The 11404-nt window shown below is 47.8% G+C and overlaps 1 protein-coding gene across 1 annotated transcript; it reads left to right on the top strand.

The window, feature by feature from the left end:
- Positions 1 to 469: 469 nt before the first annotated feature.
- LOC146199672 (uncharacterized) lies at positions 470 to 6456 on the top strand. Its single transcript, XM_084595183.1, has 2 exons — positions 470 to 1341; positions 5797 to 6456. The coding sequence occupies exon 1, from the start codon at positions 630 to 632 to the stop codon at positions 1245 to 1247; it is 618 nt and encodes a 205-aa protein (XP_084451309.1). The 5' UTR covers positions 470 to 629; the 3' UTR covers positions 1248 to 1341; positions 5797 to 6456.
- Positions 6457 to 11404: the final 4948 nt, after the last annotated feature.

The following is an 11404-nucleotide window of genomic DNA, read 5'->3' as shown; positions in this document are numbered from 1 at the left end:
TTCATTATGGGAATGCAACTACGTAAGAATAGGCAAGCCTTTCTTAGCCCCTTTCGAGGGTAGCGAAGCCTGAGCTTCACTTACGCCTAGCAAGCACAATGCGGGCATACGTTGGAGGTGACTTTACCGAGAATCGAATGGATACGTCGGACGTGTCTCTAGACGCATAGTCTAGGTTTTTTTTAATCAAGTGGTAATTCTGAGCGAACATTCTCAAAATTGCGTGACGTCATCACAAATGAGCACGCTGATATGGCCGAAGACAGCCTAAGTATACTTGTGTCTAATGCAACTGTTATATCGGCGCAACGCTTATCAAGCTTGCTGCTGTCTTGCTACTGTGTGCCGCTAGGTTACTGTGTGCCGCTATCTGATGTACGCAGTCATGGTTCGCGTGTGCGACCATAGCGCTAGCCAATAGCATGCCTCGGTTGCACCCAGGCTTGCTTTATAAACCGAAGCCACTGAATCCTTGTTGCTTGTATGTTCGTGTTGCTGTCCGAATAAAGTCTTGCCTTCTCGGCGTCTCGGAATAACATGGCGACGAGGATGGGATCGTTCAGGAAGAGGCAGTGACCAAGCCTCCTGAAGAAACGACGACGACGCCACGGCAAGCGGGAACATCAGTGATGAACACCACTCTGGGATCGTTGGGCGAGTTTTGCCCGGACTCTGGCAATTTCGACATCTACGTGGAAAGGTTTGACCTGTACGCAACAGCCAACGGAATAGACACAAGTAAGAAGCTGCAAGTCTTCTTAACTGTCCTTGGTGAAAAAGCTTATGTGACTCTGCGTAGCCTTCTGCTGCCGAAGAAGCCCACGGAAGTCAAGTACGAAGAAGCTACAGATGTTCTCCGACAGCACTATGCACCAAAGCGGTCAGTGGTTACCGAACGGTATCACTTCTACCAGCGAAAGCAAGAGTCGCACGAAAGCCTGGCACAGTTCATTGTCGAGCTGAAGAGACTGGCTGCCACGTGCTCGTTTGGAAGTTTTTTGGAAGAAGCGCTCCGGGATCGACTGATTTCTGGAATGCGAGCGGATTCTGTCCGATGCCGTCTTCTTGCCCTGTCTGATGAAGTCATCTGGGAGCGAGTTTGCAAAATTGCTACCGCCTTGGAGACTGCTCAGAAAGACAACAGAGAAATGCTACCTGAGGGGTCAACCACCAGTCTGGCGGACATCTGCTGGCATCGGGATTCCACCCCGCAAGGTCAGCGACACGCGACAAAGGAAAGCCCCTAGCAACGAGCAGCGTGCCCCGCAAAACGGCCCAAGGAAGCAACGTGGGAAAGGCACTGTTCGCGTCTGTCATAGATGCGGCGGACTGCATACGCCTGTGAGTTGTCCTTTCCTCAAAAGTATGTGTTTCAAATGCTCGAAGCCGGGTCATGTAGCAAAAATGTGCAAAACAAAGGTGGTGCACAAAGTTGAGGAGCCCTTGGCGGAAACTGACTTGCTTACAGTGTGTACGACGAACGAAGTTCACGGCTCACCGCCTATTGTGCTTAAAGTAAAAGTAAAAGGCAAGAAGATACCGATGGAATTAGACACGGGAGCCGCTGTGACAATAATGTCTGAAAGAGACTTTGATGAAAATTTTCCAAACTGTCCATGTTCGAAAGACGACATACGTCTAGGCGTGTATAACGGTACTTCACTCAAAGTGAAAGGCGTAGCAAACGTCAAGGTGTCTTATCAGAACCGAAGCTACGATCTGCCTCTGATAATAGCAAAGCAAGGAAATGGAGCTCGCATGCCGACGCTTTTAGGTCGCGATTGGATAACGGCACTAAAAGTTGACTTGCACAATGCTGTTCAGCAGTTGCAACGTGACGTTGATAACGTGCAGGATGGCAGGCAGATGGTAGCAGCGGAAGCCGAGAACAAGTTAAAACGGCTGTACAGTGATGTGTTTGAGCCAGGTTATGGTTCTATTCAGGGATTCACTGGTAGCATCAAAATGAAAAACGATGCGCGGCCAGTTTTTTGTAAGGCGAGACCAGTACCATATGCATTGCGCGAACAGGTGGAGAATGAATTGCTTGAACTTGAGAAGGCTGGTGTGGTGTACAGAGTGAGGCACAGTACGTGGGCTACACCGCTAGTGATCGTCCCAAAGAAAGCAGAAAAGCAGATTAGGATATGTGGGGATTACAGAGTGACTGTAAATCGGGGTATTGAACTCGACCACTATCCACTGCCTCTGCCAGAGGACATATTCGCGTCATTGGTTGGAGGGACCGTGTTCACTTTACTGGATTTGTCTAAGGCTTACCTGCAGCTTGAGCTGGATGAGCAGGCACAAGAATTGCTGACGGTGAACACGCACATGGGACTGTTCAGGTTCCGGCGACTGCCATACGGAGTGGCAAGCGCCCCTGCAATGTTTCAGGCCGTGATGGACCAGGTGTTACGAAACATACCTGGAACTGCCTGTTACCTGGACGATGTGTTAATAGCAGGTAAAGACCTGACGGAGTGCTATCACCGTTCCGAGCAAGTGCTACAAACGCTCAGTAAACACGGCATCCGGGTAAACCCAGGGAAACGCAAATTTTTCCAAGAAAATGTTTGTTACTTGGGACATGAGCTAGACAAGCATGGCGTACACCCAACACCAGAAAAAGTAAAGGCGATTCGAGAAGCGCCTCAACCAACTAACGTGACTCAACTAAAGGCATTTTTGGGTCTAGTAAACTACCACGCCAAATTTTTGCCTGACCTAGCAAACTTGCTAGAACCTCTTCATCAACTGTTGCGCAAAGGCAGCACATGGAGGTGGTCGAGCCAGTGTGACGCATGTTTCAGACGGTGTAAAAATTTGATCAGTGAAAACATGGTTTTGGAACTGTATGATGTAAAGAAATACAGCTGACATGTGACGCTTCTGCTTACGGCTTAGGCGCGGTGCTGTCGCACGTGATTGAGGGCGTAGAGCGACCGATTGCGTTCGCATCTCGATCAATGACTCCTGCCGAGCGTAATTACGCGCAGGTGGAAAAAGAAGCTCTTGATGTTGTTTTTGCAGTAAAGAAAAGATCAGCCGCCTGCTCAAGAGAGTCGCCAACAAGCATAAAGGCATGCGCGAATCCAACCTTTTGCGCCTCGTACAAGCCTTCGTTTGTACGCGCATTGCCTATGTTGCCCCTTACCTTCGCCTCACGCGAACAGATCGGGAACGACTGGATGCATCACTGCGCAAGGCATACAAGACAGCATTGGGTCTACCCATGTCCACTTCCACCACCAAACTGATGACCCTCGGGATCTCCAACACAGTCGACGAGCTGATAGAAGCGACTCTAACTTCCCAATATGAGCGCCTCTCGCTGACACATGCGGGCCGTGCAGTACTGAGCCAGGTAGGAATCACTCCTCTGAGGGCGACTTCTACGTATATGGACCTCACGCCTGAGCAGAGACTCAGTCTTCGTATACCTCCGCTTCCCAAACGTATGCATCCGGAGTATCATACAGAGCGCAGAGCCGACCGAGCCCGGCAGCTCCACAAACGTTTTACCGGTCGCCCCGACGTTACGTACACAGATGCCTCCCACCACCCCCGTCGCCCCGCTATGGTTGCGGTTGCATTGGCACCGCACCGAAATTGGCACAACGCCTGCAGCGTCCTCAACGCCGCAACTGTTACCACCGCAGAAGAGGTTGCCATCGCGTTAGCTCTGACCGACCCCTCCACCAAAGTAGTCGTTAGCGATTCCCAACAGGCAATTCGTAACTTCGATGCAGGTCGCATATCCCGACAGGCACACACTATCCTCCGATCTCTCCCCTTACCGTCTACACCTCGTCTTCTCATATGGACCCCAGCTCATGAGGCGCTCAGCGGGAACGCACAGGCGCATGCTCTAGCCCGAGAACTCGGCTACCGGGCGGAGCACCCTCCTCAGCCTGCCGCTTCCTCTGACACTCCCCAAGGCACTCATTCACGCCTTGTTACATACACGGACATCCTCCAGCATTGTCGGCTCGAACGGTGTCTATACCCCCCTGCACACCGGGAACTATCCCGGCGCGAGGCCGTCCATTGGCGCAAAATACAAACAGGAACCTTTCCCAACCCATGGCTATATAGCAAAATTTTCCCAAATCTTATTGCACCTAGCTGCAAACACTGCTCACAACCGGCCACATTCATTCACATGGTGTGGACATGTACACGACACAACGCAGACAATACAGCTACAGTGGATGCGTGGGAGTCCCTCCTGCGTACCACCGAGCTCGCCCAACAGCGCCAGCTCATTTTGCGCGCATTGGAGGACGCAGAGTCCCAAGGGATCCCTGCTGACCTTCTCTAAGCAGTGCGACCAGTCTTTCGGCTGGTTCCCCTTCTTTGGGAGTAAATAAAGAGTTTATCATCATCATCACACAAATTCAGTCGCTGCAGCTCGCGTGCATCGCTGGGGAATTTTCCTTGCAAACTACAACTTTCGCATTTTGCACAGAGCAGGAACAAAGATAGCCAATGCAGATGGCTTATCACGCCTTCCACTGCCTGAAGCCGGTGACGAGGCAGAAGAAATATTTTATTTTTCGCCCGTTAGTAAACTCCCCTTAACTGCGAAAGATATCGAGCGGGAAACTGTGAAAGATCCAGTTCTTAGTACTGTTCGTGAAATGGTATGGCACGGATGGCCGCGTGCTGTGGACACTTTATCAGCCTTTCTTCGTTAGGCGGTTTGAGCTTTCAGTCGATTGCGGCTGTTTGGTGTGGAACAACAGAGTCGTTGTACCACAGTCGCTTCAAAGTGAAGTTATGTGCTTGTTACATGAACAACACATCGGTAGCACAAAGATGAAAGCACTTGCGAGGTCAATGGTTTGGTGGCCACAGATAGACAACTGCCTCGAACGAGCAGTGAAGCAGTGTGAAATTTGTCATAGCACCAAATCCGTGGGGCCACTAGCGCCGCTTTCATCTTGGAAGTGGTGCAAGGCGGATACCTTGAGTGGCGCACAAGCAGTTGGGAGAGGGTACATCTAGACTTTGCTGAAAAGGGAAAAAAGATGTTTCTTCTAGCTGTAGATTCCTATTCCAAATGGTTGGAAATAAAAATCATGACGTCAACGACGGCGCAAAGCACGATCGAAACGGTGCGCTCGTTGTTCGCAAGTCATGGCCTGCCGATAGAGGTAGTCACAGATAACGGGCCGCAGTTTCGTGCAAAAGAATTCGAGGAGTTTCTTTTGACAAACGGAGTCAAGCACACGCTTACTCCGCCATATCATCCTCAGTCGAACGGCTCGGCAGAACGTGCTGTCCAAACAGTAAAACAGTCCCTGTTGAAGCAATTGCTGGAAGACCAGAAGAACAAAAGTTCCAGATCACTGCAGCACAGGATAGATAACTTTCTGTTCGCTTACAGAACAACGCCGCACACATTCACCGGCCAATCGCCAGATGAACTGTTATTGAGGAAGTTGCGCACAAGGTTATCTTTGCTGAAACCGAATCTGCAAGATGCAATAAATGCCAGATCTGAGAGGAATGTTCGCAGTGCCAACAAGCGAAGGAGTTCACCTCGATCATTTGTTGTTGGTGATAGGCTGTTTGTGCGTTCAGTGCGTGGGGAACAGGTGAAGTGGCGTCCAGGCAGGGTCGTGGATGTGAAATCGGCAATGACATACCTTGTGGTTGTAGACGGACAGACGCGATTTGTGCATGCTGATCATTTGCGACGTTCTTTTGTGAAGCCAGCTGTTGTGAACGAAAGTGATACAGATTTGCCCCTTGCAAGTGACTTGCTCGAAAGTGAACGGTCTCCTACAGCTGCCTCGAGCCAGCCAGTGTTGGATCAGAGTGATTGTGTTCCACTCGCAAGTCACGCCCAAAGTGCCTCAACGTCGGAACAAACTGATGCTGGGTTACGTGTGCTACCAAGGCGCAGCGCTCGTGACAAGCGGAAGCCGGATCGTCTGACGTATGATAGATTCTGATTTTGTTGGAGGGGAAGTGTTATATCGGCGCAACGCTTATCAAGCTTGCTGCTGTCTTGCTACTGTGTGCCGCTTGGTTACTGTGTGCCGCTATCTGATGTACGCAGTCATGGTTCGCGTGTGCGACCGTAGCGCTAGCCAATAACATGCCTCGGTTGCACCCAGGCTTCCTTTATAAACCGAAGCCACTGAATCCTTGTTGCTTGTATGTTCGTGTTGCTGTCCGAATAAAGTCTTGCCTTCTCGGCGTCTCGGAATAACAGCAACCAACTCTAGGAATAGCATTGAGTGAAATGATGTCCTTTGTGCTTCTATAATCTTGTGTGCTTTGAGAATATTTTCACCAATATTCGCTGCGCTTTACAGTTTGCACCATGCTACTAGCCGAAAAGCAGCGATTTTAATATAAGTATATGAATGCCGAAAAGCGGCCGCCCCATTTTCGAAAAATAAACATCGGAAAGTATACGGCCTAATTATAGACTGAAGAGCATCTCCGAGGTGTCATACCTCCTGATGATGTGTTAACCTTCCAATAAAACAGGACAGAAGGTCAATTGGCTAGTGCGTGTTCTTCGATTTGGTAAAGCGCCTGATGTAAAAGCAAAGAGTTGCCAGCGCCAGAATGGTTATAGTGCAGTATACCGTGGGTCAGCATGAAGAAACGCGTGGCTACCTACAGTTACGAAAAGGCATGGAGATGAAACAATTTTTCACGCAAATTTTCCGCCATGAAACATTAGATCGGACGTTAGGCTATGGGCTGGGGATGCAAATCCTCAGTCAGTTAGGGAAACAATCAATTATCAAATGAGCAAACTGAATACATCAAATTTATTTCCAGGCATGCCCATCGACTGTGGAAATTTTTGGGATGCGTGCACGGAGAAAAAGAGAGTCAAGTTGCTTTATGACTGAGTTATATTGCTTCGGCACATTTTTATTTTTCGTAGAAAATAAAGCCAGTTGTAGTACTAAGACAGACGGAGGAGAGAAGGTATTTTCACTAGCAACATCGATCTGCCATTGACTGGTGCGCGAATTTAAAGAAAGCAGTATATGACATTTGCGACCAGTACTGAGAGTGCGCGAGGGATTAGTGCCAATACACTTGCGCACCATTGGAGGTTTGCCCAGTGATGTGTTGTCAGAGCAAAGATATTGCTCCGTATACGGCAACAGACGGATTTTCATTAACTTGCGCACTGCGCGATTTCACGTCGTCGATTTCGCTACACTGCGTACGAAGAGCCTTCCTGTGCTTGCTTCTTGAACGTTTGACGATACGCCTGCGCATTTTTGAACGCTAGTTGATGATCAAAGTGTCATCGACATTGTCTCGGCGTTTTCGCTTCTGGGCCACATGAGCGATGGGACCGTATCGCCATTCAATGGCTTTCAATCTTCCCTCCCCTAAAGCGCTCACCAATATCATGGCTTCATACCTTCCATTTTAGTATAATTTTCATTTTCCGCCAGTATCGACCCCGTTATCCATCGAGATCATCGACGGCTCCAGCCTAGGTGAAGTTTTACGGTATACTATAGGTGCGAGTGCGAACGGCTGCGTGCTTTCGGCAAACAGGAGAAAAAGCTACAGGTAGCGATTTAATGTCTTTCGATACAATCACGGAATGCTTCGAAGAAAATTTATTATCGAACGAACCTCTCTCTCTATTGAGAACGAAAAAAAAGCACTCCAGCTTCTGTGTAAGGTTTAACGCAACTGCCGCGCTGTCAAAGCGAAAGGACGCGACCTCTTAAGAATTCAGCCTCAATAGCCGTACTGGCTGTGCTTGCTTTCAAAAAGATAAAAAGGAAAAAACGGCTAGCTGTCTTCTCCCTTCCACACGTTAGGTATACACGCATGTCTACGTGCTGTCTTCAAATTCGTTAATCAAGGGATATAATACCAACGATGAACCATATTCACTGGCCGAAATAAAACTCTCGAATGCCCGTTCAACTCTATATTCTGGAGAGTTGACCTGAAAAGCCATAGGGCGGCGCGTGTATGGCTCTTTTAAGAGTCGGGCTTTGATGGGCGTTCTATAGATGTGGGCTGACAGAGTTGCCTCGGCTAGTAATTTCTACTCTGTGCTAAACAAGCTCAGGCACAACAGACTGTCTCATTCGTCATCTAAATGGAATGTAGTGACCTACATACAAGCAGCCTCCTTTGATGCATACGCATGATTACCCTGGCTTGCGCTTGCATCCCCTCATATGAAAGTGCAGAAGGCTTAAATTAGTCACAGGTAGCTGCTTTCAAAACAGTGGTGAACAATTTCGAGAATGACCTGTTATGTTCTGTTTGTTAGGTAGAAATTTTAACGGGGTGATGTTAACGGCCCCTTCTTCGGAAAATTCGGCGTTGGCGTAGTCATTTGTCGGCTTCGCCGTTGTGAGCGAAGAATCATAGGCATAGTTCTAGAAGCTAATAGCCAGGCCCAGATAAAGGAAAATGAGGGCCCCGGGCCAAAGTGCGTGTAACCCTCCCCCTCCCCCCCTTCCTTTTTTTTCGGTCCTTTCTCACTTCCACGCTACAATTTCGCAATATACCCAATTTCATTCTATCCATGCGAAACTAAGAAAGGGCAAGATGTACTCATTGTGCTTAGTGCGAGAGTAATGCATTAGTATGGCCGCAGACAGAACACAAGCGCAGCCATTAACAGTCAGACGTGGGTATAACACATAGGGACTGAATAGGGGAATGAATTTTTCTTTAAAGCTGCAGTTATCAAGCAGCAGCACCGTTCAAAAAGTAGCTTAATATATTCTCAAAACTGGTACAACAAATTAAACCTTCTCTAGTAAATTCACTGTTCCGAAAGGAACATCTTCATATTGTCAAGAACTCAATGAATCGTTGCATTCCGCACGGCCACAGCTCGTTGCCCATATAGTCCGTGTGCTAAGCGGTCTCCAACTCATCCTCTGGAGGCATCGACACGGAACTGGGTAAAGCAATAAATTGTTTCTCATTCTCTATGTATCCGCGTTGGAGAAGGCTCCGAGAGACCAGCTCACACACCAACATACCAGATCTTGCTTAGCGTCGTTCCCGACCAGCTCACCGCCCAACAACATTATCTCCTCTCGACTACGCACAGTAACAATATTCATGTGATTAACAAGATACGTAAATCATCGCCATGTAACAGTGCTACGCAAGGGGGGGGGGAAGCGAGACCGTTAAGCGCGTGTAATATTGGGGGCTATTATTCCGCTTCACCGACTGACGTGTTCATTCTTACTCGTCAAACGATGGGCTTGCCCGCGAGAGCTCTAGCGGTTAGTCGGATATCAACGTCAGGCTGTCAACTGCATATGCATTTATCTTTTTTCACCATGTAATATTCGCGGTGAAATCCGAATTGTGAGCATTATGTGAACCCAGAAACATTTTCGCAGTTATCTGAGGCAAAATTTGGTCACTGCTGAGGTGTGGCAAATGCGTAGTAGCTTTTAAATTTACGAAAAAAATAAATAAATAAACATCTCACGTTTACCCTTAAAAACAGATTAACACAATGCGACAAAATAAAATATATAAATGCTACCAGGAGCATATAGAGGAAACAAAGTGGCCCGCTCAAACTGCCGTCTGCTTAGCAGTATATAGTATTCAAGCCGACTCGCGCCTCGGCCTGCCTAGAGACATTCCAAACATAACTGAAGGGCATACGCAACGACTGCGCGTGGCTTCATTCAGTTGTGCGAATGGCAACGAGCTCTTCGGTTCACTTTGATCTGGAACTGAGAGTCATCGTCGTTGCCAAGGAACCTAAAGAGCCGAAGACCGAAGGAGGATCGATGTTACGAAATTCACGATTCACAATCACACACTCGAAATAGAAAATAATTGCTTCACAGCAGCGTAGTATGATATAGCCTGCTCACAGTTCTGTTGTAAGGGGCAGAGAAGGAAATGGGAAGGCAGATGTACCGAGAAACAAACAGCAGGGGCCTTTAGGAATATGGGCGCACGTAAGCGCACTGCTGGCTAGCAGCGCACTCCCATGCCGTGCCGTACCACGGCCGCAGTCGATGAGAGCGTTCTGAACTGCTGAACCCAAGGACACGGGTTCGATCCCTTGTATGGTAATACACTCAACATATAAAAAATAATTGTGAGATCCTGGCCGCGGCAGCCGCTTTTTATGTAAGTGAAAAGCAAGGCGCCCGTGTGTTGTGCGATGTTTCAGGAGCTGTCCACTATTGCGTCCGTCATAGCCTGAATCGCTTTGGGACGTGTTAAGCCCTATAAACAAACCATGGGCCAACTTACATGCATAACATGTATCGATTCAGAGAGAGAGAGAGAGAGAGAGAGTGTGTGTGTGTGTGTGTGTGTGTGTGTGTGTGTGTGTGTGTGTGTGTGTGTGTGTGTGTGTGTGTGTGTGTGTGTGTGTGTGTGTGTGTGTGTGTGTGTGTGTGTGTGTGTGTGTGTGTGTGTGTGTGTGTGTGTGTGTGTGTGTGTGTGTGTGTGTGTGTGTGTGTGTGTGTGTGTGTGTGTGTGTGTGTGTGTGTGTGTGTGTGTGTGTGTGCGCGCGTGCGCGAATAGAAAATATGAACGCCTCAACCAGATATACAATCATGTCATTCATCCATGGTAGACGGCAAGTAATTGTTACAAAGAACTCCTTAAACCTTGAAGCGAATCAGCTGTCACGCGCGTTTCCGCGAGTGTCGCCGGATGACAACACTGCCGAAGCGACGGTATACGATTCCCTTTTGGCGTCACCTCCGTAACGATGTAGGTCAATCTCGTGGCGATCGCAGTACCTTTTATATGGCCTTTAGCAATTAGTTTTCTCCTTCACGTTTTACCTTTTTGTGCGCCACGCGCTTTTCTGCCTGGTTCAAATTGCCCTATTTTTTTCGCAATATAAGTGAATGTTGTCATTGGGGTCACGCTTTCTTTCCTCGGCTCGTCTCTCGCATGCAGTATTTTTGTTACCTATTGTGAACAATTTTTCCAGTTCTTCAGGTGAAAACATTGCGCCGAATCGTTTATTTCTGCTCATCTTGCTCTGTAGAATTCTACAGTGAAAATAACGAGAACACAAACTTACACGTGCCTGGAATTCCCGGTCAGCGCTAGTGCCGATGCCAGTCGCACATTCCAGACAGGAATAACTAGCGCTTCTCAAGGAAAACTTTTGAGTGATTCCAAGAATGCTGAGAACGCCTTCCGCACGCTGGTTGCTACCAGGAATTAATTTAAAACTCCAATAGTTTCACTCGAACTGGTGTCGAGCAAAATTATATATATATATATATATATATATATATATATATATATATATATATATATATATATATATATATATATATATATATATATATATATAATTTTTTAATCTTACCAGTTAGTCAAGTAATAAAAGAGCCAATCGGTGCGCACCTTATGTTGCTTAGAAAAGCGAGTGCTT

Source organism: Amblyomma maculatum, chromosome 2 (assembly GCF_055883805.1).
Source record: "Amblyomma maculatum isolate TAMU_Amacu chromosome 2, ASM5588380v1, whole genome shotgun sequence".
Classification (NCBI taxonomy): Eukaryota; Metazoa; Arthropoda; class Arachnida; order Ixodida; family Ixodidae; genus Amblyomma; species Amblyomma maculatum.
This window is presented reverse-complemented; position numbering and strand designations above follow the sequence as displayed.